At 58.7% G+C, this 16,515-nt stretch overlaps 3 protein-coding genes across 3 annotated transcripts; all 3 read right to left on the bottom strand.

Moving 5' to 3' along the window:
• Positions 1-5,325: 5,325 nt before the first annotated feature.
• On the bottom strand, positions 5,326-6,729 carry PLICBS_000185 (uncharacterized protein; the record flags this gene model as incomplete). Its single annotated transcript, XM_018327307.2, has 1 exon — positions 5,326-6,729. One exon carries the CDS (start codon positions 6,727-6,729, stop codon positions 5,326-5,328), a length of 1,404 nt encoding a protein of 467 aa, XP_018174003.2.
• Positions 6,730-8,461: 1,732 nt separating this feature from the next.
• PLICBS_000184 (uncharacterized protein) lies at positions 8,462-8,818 on the bottom strand (the record flags this gene model as incomplete). Its single annotated transcript, XM_018327308.1, has 1 exon — positions 8,462-8,818. One exon carries the CDS (start codon positions 8,816-8,818, stop codon positions 8,462-8,464), a length of 357 nt encoding a protein of 118 aa, XP_018174004.1.
• A 1,913-nt stretch (positions 8,819-10,731) lies between these two features.
• Positions 10,732-12,235, bottom strand: PLICBS_000183 (oleate hydroxylase fah12; the record flags this gene model as incomplete). The annotated part of the gene is made up of 2 exons (XM_018327309.2): positions 10,732-11,144; positions 11,218-12,235. The coding sequence occupies 2 exons, from the start codon at positions 12,233-12,235 to the stop codon at positions 10,732-10,734; spliced, it is 1,431 nt and encodes a 476-aa protein (XP_018174005.1).
• Positions 12,236-16,515: the final 4,280 nt, after the last annotated feature.

The following is a 16,515-nucleotide window of genomic DNA, read 5'->3' as shown; positions in this document are numbered from 1 at the left end:
GTTCACAAGTATCCTTCCACGTGCCATATGTTAACGATTCCAACCTGAAGCCCGCGCTCTATGAACTTTAAACGGCGCGGTGATTGTAAACACCGCGGCTTTGACACATGGCGGCGTTTGACCTTTTTAATCCCCGGACGCCACAGTCGCCCCAATTTGGTAGCACACAGCGAGCCGTGAACTTGGCTAACCCCGTGGAGGCAATTTCTAGCGGCACACGATCACCGCGGCTTTGACGCATGGCGGCGTTTGACTTTTTAGATCCCCGGACGCCACACGAGCGGTGAACTTGGCTAACCCCGTGGAGGCAATTTCTGGCGGCATACAGCTCGACGAGCTGCACTAGAAAGCCCTCGTGTGGTTATACGACCTGCCGCTTGAAAAAATTTGCGGATGAGAGATCACGAACGGAGGAGTTGTCAGTTTTCTGTATCGGACCGTTCGCACATGCTGCGGACCAATTGAGTTTGGGGGACCACCTTGTCAGCGGCACGGGGGCAAGCGGTGGGAGGTGGAAAATATGCCATTACACCCAGCTGAAAGGGGAACGCACGGCAAATGGCGATGAGCCAAGTCAACATTCGCTAGGAAATCGCGTGAAGGTTCGTGGCACGCAATTTCTAGAGCATGAGACCGGCCTTTCGGTGGCTGCTATGGGGTATGTACATGTACCAACATGGCATGGTCTCTTGCACAACGAACCCGATTACATCGACTCCAGTGGAGAGGATATGTGAGCAATCGATTCCTGCATCATACGGGGCAACACAAAATAAGATAGAAGCACACATCCAGCTATTTCGCGGTCCTGGTAAGATCTTGCCAAAAATCTAGAGCGCGTTCGAGATGTAGGGACCAGCGGTACTAGCAACCTTGGTGTTAGCATTGATGCTCTGGCTCTAGCTGCTTTCCGTTTCGAGTTCAGTACACTCGTCTACGGTCATTGTTGATATCGCCCTTCCCATCTTCACCGTTACCATCAAACACAACGCTAGGACAGAGAGAGCGACGCCTATCCAGAAACCGATCCGATACCCGACTGCCGACTCGGTTTCTTTATCGGTGTTCTGGCGTTGTATTTCTGACACAGCGAGATCAGAAATACCGAGCCAGAAGGCGACTCCTAAGTATAGAAGGCTGTTGAGCAATCCACTGGCTGCCGCCTGATGCTTGCGAGGCATCGCCGTAGTAACAAAGATATTCGTTACGTTGAAGGTAATGTCGACGCCGATACTGCCACCCAACATTGCCGGAAAGACATATCCCCAGTAGAGTAAATTCGTTGATCCACTTGTTCCTTGGGCAGGAATCAGAGCCAAGAGGAGAGCCGATAACAGGAAGCCGAGGCATGAAATAATCATGAGAATACGGTTGGGCACAATGTGTAAGATGAACCCTCCCGCAACAGAAAGAATTATACCAGCCATGGCGAATGGGGTAAACCACGCAGCAGTCAATATAGGGCGCATGCGCGCCACTGACTCGATACTATTGGACTTGGTCAGCATGCATTGACGAAAGCGATAACCTCGGTAAGGGCTCCTACTAGAAGCTGGCGTTGAATAGGAATAGCCCAAAGGTGCCATATAAGCAAAAAAGAGCGGTCATCAGACGCTTCATGTACGTCTGCTTGAACATTTCCGGCGGTAACAAGGGCTGCGCGGCAACCCAACCTTCAACGTAGACTGCCGCAAAAAGGAAGCCTGCTCCAAGGAGGAGCGTTGTGTAGATGTACGGCGTTTTCCAGCCATTCGGCGCTTGCCCGCCATCAGTGAGCGCAAAAACGATGAGCACCAATCCCGGGACGATCGTGGCGGCTCCAATCCAATCCATTGTCGCGCTCGTTTCGAGATCGACCGCTTTCTCCGGAATGGTAAGCCATCCTGAGGTGATGACAACAAAACAAAGTATGGAGCCAATCCAGAAATACCATTTCCAGGTGAGATACTCCGCGGAAAGCGCCCCAACAAGAATCCCAATGTAGAACCCGATGCAAGCAAAGGAACCATACACTGCAAAGATAAGATTCTTGCGAGGGCCGGGCCTGTATGTCCGGCCTAGTAGTGATAGGCCTGCGGGTAAGAACGCTGCCGCCCCTATACCTTGCATTGCACGGCAAATGATGAGCATGACTGCATTGGTGCTGAAGCCACTGATAAGTGACCAGCCTAACAGCCAGGTCTGTCCGGATATCAACACAAGGCGCCCGCCCCATAGATCGCACAGGCGCGCGAAAGGTTGAAGCAAAGCGGCGGTTGTGAGGCTTGTCACGGCAGAGGGCCATGTTCGCGATGTAGGTGGTATGGAGAGCGCCTCAACAATGGGTGGCAAGGTGATGTTAAAGCCGGCGATAAAGTACTCGCTCATCATCATGGAGGTGACGATGGTGAAGACGAATCCGACCTCTGACCACCAGTGCTCGAATGCCGTCGGGCGTTGACGGCCAAGATCCTCAACTGTCTGGCTCTCCAAGCCTCGAGAGGTGCTGCTCTGATGGCCAGAGTGTTGGGTGATTGCCGCTCCAGGAGCATCGGCTCGTCGATTGTTGGCATCCGATGGCTGGACTACTTTCTGTTTTAGCCTGTAGTTGGCCATTTTTGGACCGGTTTATTGATTCCTTGGCACTGTTATAAAGCATGCAAGTTGTTTGCTGAGTGGTCGTGCTGCTGATCGGCCAACTGACATGAGCTGTGATAAATCTTGTAGAGATGCTGCAACGGTATTATATATGTGTGTGCGTGTGTGAGCGCAACTCCCCTGTAAAGGAACATTGAAGAGAGGTTTATTTGTTCCAATAGCTAGATAGAGAGCACGACATTTTCTTGCATTTCGCGGCGTCTGGTAATGCTTGTATTGCGCTAGAGACAATCGCCGCGGCGACTACCAGTCTCGTTTTACCTACTAAGGATTGTTGCGCACTAGCACGGACTTCGCAGTCCACGGATCCACCTGTCAGCAATTAACGGTCCCCCATTTAACACAGTCCACCGCTTCCGCTTCGCGGCCAGCGTCCCCGAAAAGGGCACGCGAATTGCTGTCGCGACGAGGAGCATGAGTCGTATATAGGAACAGTCCGCTCCATGGCAGGACGACGACATTTGCGACTGCTTTCCTACCAAACTTCACCGCGCCCGACAGACGCACTCTCTACGTCTACGCCTTGGCGTTCGCCGAAACCCACGTGGAACACCAAGCCAATGTCCTCGCCCATGAGGTTGGACATATCCTCGGCTTCCGCCACGAATTTGCAATGGAGACGGAGCAAAACCTACGGAGCATTACGCTTGGGAGCCGTAATTCCGACAGCATCGTGTCCTACTATCCTGATGCGAGTCAGGTCAAAGTGACGCACCAGGATCGCGAAGAGTGAAGTCATTTTACGCACTCAGCTCCGCCAATTATGCCGGCGTGGTGATTGACTACGTCCCGGATCGCACATCTTATCCCTAGAACAGGGTTTGGGCGACATGGTCTCAGCGGTTGGCTTCGGTAAGCGCCTCCCTCTTCAATTACAGATACCTACGGTGTCTTCCGCGACCTGATCCTTGACCCGCCAGGTAAAGATGCATCAATGGCGCATCGACATCGGCTCGATTATGTCGTCGGTCCAAATGCTGAAGAGGAAGACAATGCCAGAATTTTTGAGCGGCAAGGTTGATGCTATCAGCGAAGCCGAAGGATCTGACAGTGCCCTCGATGTATTTCTTCTGTCATGTAGTGCCGACCGTAACGAGACTGTGGGGCACTTCGATGACTCCATCACTACACGGCCAGTGGTCAGGACCAGCTGCAGCCATCCTGGGGCTGTCAGTGGCTGGTCCTCGAAGTTCGACTTGCAGATGGCAACAGCGGCACAAGGGGTGGGCAGGCTTCCTAGCCTTCTGTCGCTGGGTATCGCGTGATGGAAGACGGCGCTGAGTCTTTGGAGCAGTCGCTCTCCTCGCCGTTGGGAGATGTAGACTTTGAGAAGGTGGATGAAAAGCACGGGCCGATAATAAATGCTCTGGGACAGGAGCAGAGCATTAAGCTCCTGTGTCGACAAGGCTGGGAATCGGTCTTGCAATGCCCTACGGCTCAACTTGTTGGGTCGACCCAACCTGGAAGTGCACCTGATCGGCTTGCCGCAATCCCATCCAGCAAAACAGACGCCCGATCACAGGCAACAGGAGTGGTGACGGCCCAGCAACAGGGCATCGGCTGTGCTGACACAGCCTGTGGAATTGGGTCAGCACAACCGAACGGCGCCAAATAAATCACGTATCCTCCCGACCGGAAAAACTCCAGCCATGTTCCTCTTTCATGGCAGTGGGCACGATCTATGGTGTCAAACTGAATTGACACTAGTCTCCACTCGCAGCCCAATCGTTATCCATCTACCTGACGCTAAGTCAACACATCTTGATGAGAGTCCAACTCTCGTTACTTCCGTACGGCCCACCAGGCACGTATTCCTCCAATATTTGGCGGCTTTGGGATCAGAACAATAATCACCGGCCCTGTCTCAGCAACAACGCTACAAAGGTTATTGCAGAGGATTGTACGTTGGTTATCACTGCAGCAGGTCTGTACTGGTAGTGTCGGTCGAGAGCAGAAGAGCAGTCCTCGATTTACGCGTGCAGGTCACGAGCCGCCGGCGCTCTATGCCTGCTACCTATCTAGTAGCTTCACCGTGAAGGCTTGTTTGGGCAGCCACGCAGCGAATGAAGCCCTGAAGCCGTCAGGTCGAAGGGCAAGGGAGGAATGGATGGGCTTCCGAGATGCATGATGCTACACACACGAAGCGACGCCACGTTTGATTGAATGGGTGGGGAAATGCCATACTCTTCGACATTAACCTCAGTCTCATAATTGGGTTATAGCCGCTGCCTTATTTTCAGATTGCTCGCGCAAGATATCGTAGTTGAGCGTAGCGGATGTCCCTGACCTACTGCCGTCGACGCAAGCTTCTGTATCCTTTCCGAGATGACCCCAGCCGATGAAGGGAAAGTCGGCAATGTTCATGGTGCCAAACCCGAGCCACATTGTTGCGTCCATGCGCCTCATGCTGTACCCCTAGGCATCTATACATTACTCAGTCAGCTTGCGCGACCCCACCGGAGCCAAATCCGCATCTTCCACCAAGTCAGCCGGGACTCCTGCTAGGCCAGGCGTCAGCATGGCGCGTACACGGGAGAGCTGCAAGCATCCCGGCCAAATCTCCAATCTGGCAGCCATGGATATGCGTCAGCAGCTCACCTGCCTGATTAGCTCAAGGACTGCTCAATGCGGCGCAAGACGTCAAATGCAATGTCGCAGCGGGCCTTGGCCGACTACATGCAAGTTGAACTACTCAATAATCTCGTCCACCCACGCTCTCCAGTTGTCGTCCTCGCAGAGCCGCTCCATCGACGGCACATCGAGCGTCACCAAGACCTCGTACACGCCGCTCTCCTTCCTGCCTGGCATGATTACACCGGCGCCCATATTCCACGCTTCCTGGGCCCTGCGCACCGCGTCGGGGTATACACCGCCGCCTCCTACTCCGGCAACGGCGCCCCCTTCCGTCCCCGGGATCCCCCAGACGGTATCGGCGCCGAATCGCCGCCACGAGTTGAAGATGAAGTCGCGAGGATCCGCCGCATCCAGTCGGACCCCAATGACGCGAGGGTCGGGTGCCGCGCGGAACATGGCTGTCCGCGTTGCGACAAACTCGTCGTCGATGGTGGCCAGGGCCGTCTCGATGCGATGCACGAGGGCACCCAATGGGTTCCCCGCTGTCGACATGTCATTCGGTGAGGATCGAGCGGCTTCTGCGAGAGTGCGAAAGTCAACGTCCGCCTCCGGCATTGCCACGGCGTTACCCGCATAAGTCTTTGACACTTCTTGAAAGGCACGACTCGCCCACGACGCCGGCATGAGCAGGCGGCAAGCGACCCCCTTCAAGTCTGTCCTATCGAGCTGCTTCATCCGTAGCGCCTTGGCCTTCTGCGCGACTCTAAAGCGGGTGACGGTCGAAAACGCCCACGTCAGCGCGGCAAGGCAGGCATACGTAGATGGGTATCGGCTTTCGGAACCAATGACGCGTGACGGGAGCCACTGCCGCGCCGCCGTCTTGATGGACTCGATCTTTTCGTAGCTGAATCTGAATATCCTCCCGGTCTTCTGGATCGTCTTGATGCTCGGGCTCTGTATCAATGGAGCGGTCGGCCCGCTCAGGTTGGACAGAGTCGCGTATTCGGGGCATCGGCCCATCAGCTCGCCAAAGGATGTCATCTGTAGAAGCGGCGACGTAACTTCCTCTGGCAGGTCTGTATATATATCAATTGGGCAGTCGTGGATTGATTCGACGTCCTCGAGCCAGTCGGGACCGTCGCAGTCTGACACAGAGCGTGAACAGTCCGCAAAGACGGAGAGAAAATTGGTCATTCCTCTACCGTCCGAGATGGAGTGGTGTAGGTAGATGCAAAGGAGCAGGCCGCCCTCAATCACCCGCGCGTGGACCTCCAGCACCGGTATGCCAGGCCCGCCTTCAACGAGCTGATAGGGAACCGTGAAAGACGGATCGACGAAGGCCTTTGCCGGGAACCCTGCCTCCTTGAGTTTCTGATAGGTCCACCCAAAGAGCTTCCGTTGATCGAAGACTTTGAGCGAGACCTCGTCCGCGCTCGTCCTTCCGACGGATACTTTGCCCATGCTCCCAGGTTCGAGAAAGACTCGGGCTGCGTAGTCCGGGAATTGCTTCGAAGCCATGGCCAGCGCAGAAGCGAGATGCAGGCGCAACGATTCAAGTCCAACTCCCTCGGAGCCTCCGCAAAAGGGAAAGCAAAACACCTGCCGTACGTAGGAGCGCATGGCGGCCTGGTTCCAGCTGTCCAGCTGCCGCTTAACGCAGTCCGCCGCCACGGCAGGCCGAGTCGCATCCGCCATGCTGCACTTGTTGGTCGTTTCGACGGTGGTAGTCGTGGAAGAGAGTCGACCAAGAAGACTTGCAAAGATTCCGCTTCAGCCTAATTACATGTGCGTACTCGAGGGCTGTACCACGTCGAGAAGGGAGCTGTGAATCACACAAACCTTGGCCGGGCATTGCACAGAGGGCCCGCGTGCGTCTCGCCCTTTTCCTTCGTCCGGCTTCTCCTGCAGTGAATCGATCGCACAAAAGCTGCGGCCGTCCCAAAGCTGCTCGCTTGCGAGACGGTTGTTCAACCCGCGAACCCTCCAAAACCCGACGGGGCAGTGGGCGGCGACGGCGACGGCCACGACTCAGTTTATGCCCATCGGGCAGGGCCTCTTGCTTGCTACTAGTCGAGTCCCATGACAGGCCCATGACAGGCAGGCAGCGGTGCACCCTGCTCCGTAGGTGTGCGAGCACTATGCGCCGCCGGCGGTCAGCTGGGCCGGGCCGGCCATCCGCTTCCGCTTCCGCTGTGGCAGGGTCTATGATGGGAAGAGCTGGGGGAGGGCCAGGAGGCCAAAGAGGGAAGAAGAAAAAAAAGAAAATGGACCCTTTTGGAGGGTCCTGGGGATGCTGGACGAGCTGGTGGTTGCACTGACACACAGAGATCATTGGCTGAGCGCGTGGTCACGTCGTCTAGTAGTCGCGCTCTCGGATCGCTCCCCGGAGGAGCTATTGTATGAATCGCGCGACGATCTCGCTGGCGCTACGTCACCTGGTCGGTTGGCCCTGGCCCGGCGCCCAACGGGTAATAGATCCGGTGGGATACATCTGGCAGGGGTTGGGTTGGGGGAAAAGTCGAGTCGTCGAGTCGAGTCGTGATCGGCGAGGGATGTCGTGCGATTAAAGACTTGGCGACGGTCCATGCCCGACGCGGATGCACGTTGTCATTTTAAAAATCCGAGAGCATATCGACTGTCTCAAGTGATGTTCATCGAGCGCGAGCAGGGCAGTTGAAGGGTATCTGTCGACACGAGCCCCCGAACGTACAGCATTGATCGCTCTCTCCGCCTCAATCTATCCTCGGCGAAGCAACGACACCCACGCTCGACTCCTGTTTTCTCACGGCAACCCCGCCCTTGGGCGAGGCGAGTTTTTTTGGGGTTGCAGATGTCGCGTGTTGGTCGTCGCACAGCCTGCAGCTGCGAAAATCATTTGCCGACGCACCGCTTCCTTGGGTCGCAGTTTGCTGCCGGGCCTGCAAGGGGATCCCGGGGGGATCCTGCGTCGAGACGCCGGCCCGGGCGATGGAGGGGTCGTTGCTTGCTTGCTTGCCCCGCAGCAGCTGATGATGATGATGGGTGATTCCAGGTCGGTGATGCCCTGCGCCCATCCTCCGTCGCCGCGGCTGCCGCCGGTGCTACGGTCTCGGTGCGGTGCCCGCGCAGGACTGGAGGTATTCGGATGGTTCTGTTTCTTTGTTTCTTTGTTTGCTTCTCAATTGGCGCCCGGGAGAATCTGTACGGTACAGCAACGAGACGGTCCAGAATCCCCAGAATCCAGATCCGTGCCGGGGAACCTGTCCAGTCCCTACTCCTCCCTAACCTCCTCCACGACCGACTCCCCCGAAGACTCATCGCCGCTCGTCCACCGCCACGTCTCGTGCATGCGCAGGCGCCCGTCGGGGAGCACCTCGGGCCGCGAGACGCACCGCCCCGTCATGAGCTGGCCCTCGCGGTTGACGTGGTGGTAGCGCATGTCGAGCGAGTCGCCTTGAGTCGCCACCACCACGGCCACGAGGGAGCCGCGCACCACGGAGCCCCCCGCGTACTCGGCCCACACGATGCTGCCGTCCTGGTGGTAGTGGAAGGTGGTCTCGGCGCCGACCTCGCCGTTGGCCGTGTTGGACGTCGAGCGGAACGTCTTGCCGTCGTAGGAGATGGACATGGTTGCTGATGTGCTGCGCGGCGCTGCGTCGCGGGAAGCTGACCTCGATCGGGGGTGTAAGAATAATGCGACGGCGACTTTTGAGAGCCTGTGGTTCCCAAGTTGATTCGGTTCTGCAGGTAGATTTGAGAGTCAGAAACGAAAAGGGTCTGCATCTACGAAGCAGAAAAGGCGTCGGTGGACATGATCCGCCCCCGACATGGAGATTGAGTCATATGAGATTATCGGAAGCAGCTCCACCGAGCATCAGCCACCAAACAAGGCCATTTGGCCCTGTTCTTGGCATATTTAGGCTCATAATAAGCTTATCCATGATATTGCGGTATTTGAAGCATGCGAGGCCTTCTTCATGCTTCTTGTCACCTTGCATTGCGGCGCAGAAGCGGACAATATTCGACCGTCTTACTCCCTGGCTGGGGTCCACGCTTGTTTTACAACCCCAATTACACTGTCTTTCCGAAGCTTGGTCGAGAGCCGGCCAAGTCAATTGACCAAGACTCGGCTTGTAATGGCATTTGATGCGTTTCTCTTGCGAATGACACGCTAGAGCGAGATACTGCGCGGCTGCAGAAGGTACTAGACAGACAACGCACCGTTGCTATCTCCTCCCATAATACATGCACTGCCGGCCCATACCGCGTCCGAGGTCCGGCCCGAAAGCCCACCCCGCCTCCGGGTCCGGCACCGCAGTCCGATCCCCGTCAGACACCATTGGGGAGATCCGGCGCCGCGATATGGCATGCTCAGAGAAGCGCCATCCGAGGGTTCTCCCTGGCTTTCACAGACATGTCCAGTCTTGACGCAGCAATCATCACACAGAGTGCAACCCCGTAGCTTCGCCGCGTAACTAGCATCATTACACCCGTCACCGTGACGATTCCAACGTCCGATAGCACAACGTCCTCGACTCGTGACCCCGTCCGCGACTCACGACGCCGCGCCCATCCAGCGCACCATACATAATATATGTCACCGCAATGCACGTCCAAGGCACAGTACAGGCCGCGCCCTTTCGCGAGTTGCACAGCGACAAAACTTCAGCCAGCCCCGTCCCGCGGCCGCGACCGGCGTCCCCCGCGCTGTTTTTGGTGAGCCAGGCAACATTTTCAACGTCAAATAGGTCCTCCCACCCTGCCTCATTCATTTATCCTGGCTCGAGAGTTTGGCTGTCTTCCCGACAACAGCATCGAAAGCCGCCCAGCAGGCCAGAGGGCAGCCTCGCTCCTGAGTGTTTTGCAAGAGAGACCCCGCGCCCATCACTCCAACCAAACCACGCACCATCAGTCCCCGAAACTCCCAATGGCAACATAGCTGCCCGCTCACTGCCGAGCAAGAGCTTCTCCAAGTCTTTTCAGCTACCCGTCCCCGTGGTCATGGGCTCGTGGTGGCTGCGCCTCCTCGCAACCCCTGTTTCCCCGCATTCCTGGCCGCAGAGCCTCAGCACAACCCCCGAGCTTTCCGGCTGGCAACTCAACTCTTCTTCCATCCTCACAACCTAACTCTCCTCTTCCATTGACTGCGTTGGCACATCCGCGCATCCGACGACTTGTGTGTTCAAAAAGGTTTCGTCTCATTACGATAAATCTAGTCCGGTCTATGGCTCGTCTATCCGTCTCGTGCCGCTCCGTCTCGCGCGCCGCCCACTCTATACGCGTGGGGACGAGCCCGTCTTCCCGTCGTCTTTCATTCTGTTACTTTTCCAGTCGTCCTGCGGCTCTTGAGAAAAGATAGAGAAGAAAATCCAGCCAAGTCTCGAACATGATGGACCAACAAAATCCAGGTTATCTGGCCGCTCCAGAACGCGCGGGAAGCGACACGACTCAACGCCCGCCTCAGACTCGACTCGGGCAACCGCCGACGCCATCTATATATGCCGGAACCTGATGGCAGGAAAAGGGACAAGGCAAAACATTTTACTCGGGCTTCTTCATGCTCAACGGCTTGGTGCCCAGGCCGTTGGTGTTGCGGAAGAAGAGAACGCCCTTGCCAGCGCCCTCGGCCTTCTCGCTGGGCTCGACCCACTGGCACATGCGAGCGCTTCGCCACATGGCGCGGATGAAGCCCCAGGGGCCGTCCTTGGTGTCGGACCGGTAGTGCTTGCCCATGACGGGGCGGATGGCGTCCGATGCCTCGTCAGCGTTGTAGAAGGGAATGGTGCTGACGTAGTGGTGCAGGACGTGCGTCTCGATGATGCCGTGGAGCAGGTGGCGGCCGATGAAGCCCATCTCGCGATCGATGGTGGCAGCGGCACCGCGGACAAAGTTCCACTCGTCGGCCGTGTAGTGCGGCAGAGACGGGTCAGTGTGCTGGAGGAAGGTGATGGCGACTGCGGCAAAACGGTCAGCATATCAGCGAAAACACGAGAATCGACCCTCGACGGGATCACGGGCGAGACGAACCGAGCCAGTGGTTGACCCAAAGATACGGGATCATGTACCAGACGGCCAAGTTGGCCCATCCGAAGCGGCTGCCGAGGAAGTACAGGACGCTGGCGGTGATGGCGATGCCCAGGTCGCTGAGGAGGATGAGCTTGCCGTCCTTCTGCTCATACAGGGGGCTGCGAGGGTCGAAGTGGTTGACGCCGCCGCCGAAGCCGTTGTGCTTGCCCTTGCCGCGGCCCTCGCGCTGGCGCTCGTGGTAGTTGTGGCCGGTGACGTTGGTCAGGAGGTAGTTGGGCCAGCCGATGAGCTGCTGGCCGATGAGCATGAGGAGGGTGTAGGCGGGGGCATCCTCAGCCAGCTCGCCGAGCTCGTGGACCAGCTTGCCGAGGCGCGAGGCCTGCTGCTCGCGGGTGCGGGGCACAAAGACCATGTCGCGCTCCATGTTTCCGGTGGCTTTGTGGTGCTTGCCGTGGGAGATCTTCCAGGAGAAGTAGGGGACGAGCAGGGCCGAGTGCAGGACCCAGCCGGTGGTGTCGTTGACGACCTTGGAGGGCGAGAAGGCCTGGTGGCCACACTCGTGGGCGATGACCCAGAGGCCGGTGCCGAAGAGGCCCTGGAGGACCGTGTACAGGCCCCAGAGCAGGGCGCGGACGGGCGTCGAGGGGATGTACTCAGGGGTGACAAAGTTGTGGCAGAGAAGGAAGGTGGTGGCGATGCAGGCCATGTCACGCAGGATGTATGCGTAGCCCTTCAGGGCGGAGCGTTCGAAGCAGTGGGCGGGGATGGCATCGCGGATGTCCTTGATGGTGAAATCGGGGGGCGTGAAGGCGTTGCCGTACGTGTCGACGAGGCCCGTATAGGCGGGCTTGGGGTCGGCGACGTCGATGGAGGAGAGGGAGGAGAGCGACGTGGACGAGGCCGAGTGACGAGGGGAGTCGGAGGGCGAGACGGCGGCCGACGACTCGGAGTCGGTGGCAGTGGCCGAGGTGACGGTCCTGCGGAGGATGGGATTCCGGGGAATGGCGGTGGAAGCCATGGTGAGGCAGGCGGACTGGCGATGTCCTGTGTTGTGCTGTATGAGACGAGGAGGGTGGTGATGGTGTTAGACGGAGTTGCCAATGGGCGTTGTTTGTGCTCGCTGGAACCTGTCCGTCTCCTGCCCGGCGATTCTGGCAAACTTCTAAACAGAAGAGAAAATAAAAAGAGAAGGAGAGTGCAGTGTCGACGAGTCCGAGGCGGAGAGGAAGAAGAGAGTCGTGGCCGAACGATCGGGAGGACGAGATAATCTGGGAGGGGGGGCGTGTGCCTGGAAATTGTTGGGGTCGGCCGCAGGGGTCGTGGGTCCAAGGGGTCGCTGGAAGCCGCTGCAGAATAGACGTGTCGCCCGTAGGCGATGCCGAGCCACTGGCGTGACAGTGGGAGAGGTGCGCTGGAGGGTCCCCCGTCAGGTACCAGGACTTGGGGAGTGGCCGAACCGGTGGAGGCTCGCTTCAGTGTCCTGTGGTTCGTATTGGGAGCCTGAAATATCGGCGCTGTTACGACACGAATTGGACAAGCATGGCACATTAATACAGTCTCATATGGTGAGAAACGAAGCAATTCGAGCGTCACGAGGCGAAGCTACATATACGTTGCCCAAGTCACACGCAGACCTCGGGCCAGCCGCGGGAGCCAGACGGCGCTGTGACCGGGCACCTGCGGGCTGGCGATAGTGCAACTGGAGGCGCCCGCCGGTCCTCCTTTTGCCTCCCGTCTCCAGGACCGGTCCGGCTTTGGGCGATCAATCAATGGACGGGACGGCGGACACACCGCCTGGGGCTGGAAAAGAGGGCCAATTGCCTGAATCGACGTCGGTCATGGGACAAGACGGAGCGCAGGAGGAACATTCACGGCGGCAGAGAGCCGGGCAGCGGCTTGCCTGGTGGGTGTGGCTGCATCAATCCACGGATACTGGGTTACTTTGGTGGAGGGAGGTGCTGTGGTTGGAGAAGCTGCTGCTGCCCGTCCATCCACCCAGGGTCCAGGTCGCATTCCATCTTTTTTTTTTTTTCCTCGCCTTCTTTTTTTTCCGCAGCGGGCGCCGCGGTGGCATTTCCCATTCGGGGATCCACCAGGAACAAGCGCCATCCGTGCCGGCATCCATCCATCCATCCAGCCGGCTAGTCAGCCATCGTCACTGGACGGCGCCAGGCGATTCCATCATCAGCAGAAGCGGACCGACGGGGCATGTGAAGCCGACCCAGGCACGCTTGCTGGCTGAGGGAGGCGACAATCGTGCACCTCTGCGTCTCTGATGCCGTGGCGGCGGCCACCAGAGGCAATCGACGTGATTTATCGCGGCCCCGATTGGTGCCTGTTTCACACTGGGCCCCCGACGCCGGTCTGGTCCAGCAAGAGCTGCAGCTTGTTACATCAAGAGACAGGTGTCACGGCGTCGCCCACTCGCCGCGGCGCACGCGTCGTGAGACATGACGCACCAGCCGAGAGCACTCTTTTTCTTTCCAACAGCCACCACGGCCGCCACCACCACCACGACGACGACCAAGACCGACGACGGCGACGTGATAGCGGTGGCGGATACTCGACTCGCTTGCTGACCAGCGATCGCAATTGCCTTGCGCCGGCAGGCGAGTCAAACGACGAAGCCCCCCGCGGGTGGGTTGGCATTTGTGGGTTGACCGACCCTTACCCTTACTCGTGGAGTCGCGGGACGTGGAGCCGCACGACGAGGAGCACGACCCGAACAATATGCTGTTGGCACCAGAAGGGCAGAAGGGGGGGCGTGTGCCCAGGCCGGGCCCTGGCAAGCCCGGCCTCCAGAACCAGAGAATAACCTTATTGCCGAGCGCCTCCCCTCGATCCGCCGTCGCTGGTCGACGTCGCCCAAGCCGGACGACGAGACACAGGCTGGGCCCGCGCATCGACGGTGCGTCCGACTCCCTCGCGGCGGCCAACCACCACCCACACGCGCATATTCGTCTCGCATGTCGGGAACCGCCCTGCACGTTCGAGTTCCTCCTGCTCCTCAGCTGCCGCCGGCGCGAACCATGTCGTCTGCCCTCCCTCCAAGAGCCTGCTGATCAGATGCCCGACGCAGAGATGCATCTGGCAGAAGAGAAAAAAGTAAAAAAGGGCGCACATGCGGGACGGCTCGGCCAGCGCCAGCTGCTGCTGATACAGGATCACGTACTGTATTACCACAGCATACAGCTCGTCCCGTGAGACGCCATCGCGAATAAGGGCGGCCCGTCACATGCATCTCGACGAAAAGGACCAGAACCCTATGCGACGCCTCGATTGGCGAGACCAGATCCCTCTTTGGCCTGTGCTGATAGACTCACGCGAGCCGTGCGCGCCATGCAGACAGACAGACAGACAGACAGACGAGCTGCTGGCCGATGCACCTCGTCGTACGTCCCGGTGGCTCGCGATGCACGCCCACTTACACGGGAGCTCTCCTAGCCGAGCCAGCTTCATCAGGCGGTCAGGTGGACGCCGCCGCGGGCAAGCAAGCCAGCCAGGCAGGGGAATCATCGTAAGCCTAACCCGGGTCTGGCCACTTTCACATGCTTCAATTACAGGGGACAGAGAGCGAAATGGGCATCGTTTCAGCGAGCGCCGTTTGTCGAGCGGCCTCGTTTAGCGGCGCGCATCGGCACGGAGACCAGGCCCAAACACGCGATAGGGGAGGGAAAGAATTTCTGTTGGGAAATTTGTTGAGGGCGGCACCACCTCCCCTCCCGTCCTGTCCTGTCGGCAGCGGTGGCGCGACCGCCGCGCCCGTGCCCCCCTCATCCGCTCCAAGCCCTCCATAGGTGGGCTGTCCAGGTGCCCTACAGGCCCGGCCTTCCACTGAAGCGCCAGGGCAGGGCACCTCAGGCAGTCCACCAACTGCCCAGGTGGCCTTCCCGCTTGGGGGGGGGTGCCTGTGGGGGCCTCCAGCGGTCGTAGGTACCCGGCACCAAACTCCCGCACTCCACGTGTGTTTTCGCCTCCCGGCCCAACTGCCCTGTGGCTTCTTCTTGGCTCTCTGCTTTTTTCTTCCCCTTGCCCTTCCCTTCCGCCCCGCTCGCCCCGGCCACTGGCGGCGGGTCTGCCCGCGAATGAGCTTCGTCGGTGTTCCATAGGCTTGCTGGAGGCGCTCCCCGCGACCCGCCCCGCCGGCGGCGCTCCCGTGCCTGACCACACCGGCAAACCGGACGCTGTGCTGCCAAATTTTTTGGTGCTCGCGCGCAGCGCTGCCCCGCGCTGAGAGCTGGTCTAGGTTGGAAGGGACGCGACGGATGGAAGTGTCGACAGAAGCCGAGAGGATGCGACCATGGCAGTTGTCCTTGTACGTACGCATGGTTCGGTTCATGCTGGCTTGACTGGTCCATCAAGGATGGCTTCAACCTCACATGTGCTCGTTGGTCATGCCCGCCTACGGGCTGTACGAAGTACCGCCCTCCCACATGTTCCGTCGTTTGCTTGCTTGCTTGCATGCTTGCTTGCCTTGCCTTGCCTTGCTGCTGCTCTGATGGCGTCGATCTGGTCGAGCCGAACCCCTCCCCTCCCCTCCTCTCCCCATCCCTTCCCTTCCCAAGCCAGGTCGCCACGTTTCCCGCGCCGGTTTCAAGCCTCTTGCGTCGTCGTCCGTCCTGCGACGCCCCTCCCTCCAAGCCCCTCCTCGTCTCTCTCACCCGTTCACGCCTGAATTCATCCCAGCATCCCAGCATCCCCCAGATCGGATCGGGGAACCCAGGCCGTCTCGCTACTAGTTACACGAGTATCCGTCTTGAGGGGGGTTAGCAGGCGGGCGGACGCGGAGACAGTGCCCATATACGGCGTGCATCGCGGGACTGAGACCGGCCGGCCACACGCGCGAGCACACAGCGGCGGAGATTCAGCGTGCCAAGGCTTTTCCGTTGACGTGGAGGTCGCCGACCAGAAACCACGAGAGAGGGAGCCTTTCTTTGCCGTGGAGCTCAGCTGGTCTCTTTTAGATAGACACCTCATTAGCAAAGTCACCAAGATTTCGTTGAGCCTTGCAGACGATGAGGTTTCAGCCAGCGAGGTCGTTGCGAGGGGCTGGTTGTTGAGATGTGCCTACCCTACACCACTTACACGATCTCCTCGACGCCATTCCGGCCCCCTTGAGCGAGCGTTCAACAGCCGGGAATAGGATAGGAGGTGTGCTTGTTGTCTCGCGACACGGCAATGTAGTGATTGCACAGTCTGGGAATATGTGATGGTGTTGCAATGCACTTTGGTCTTCTCCGCCAGAGTCACTCCATGGTGCATGCCGACGATCTTTCATGCGCTGCCCGACCACGGGGT

This window comes from Purpureocillium lilacinum (assembly GCF_023168085.1).
Source record: "Purpureocillium lilacinum CBS 284.36 DNA, scaffold_1, whole genome shotgun sequence".
NCBI classification, from domain to species: domain Eukaryota; kingdom Fungi; phylum Ascomycota; class Sordariomycetes; order Hypocreales; family Ophiocordycipitaceae; genus Purpureocillium; species Purpureocillium lilacinum.
The sequence above is the reverse complement of the archived record's forward strand: the minus strand, read 5'-3'. Positions and strand labels throughout refer to the sequence as shown.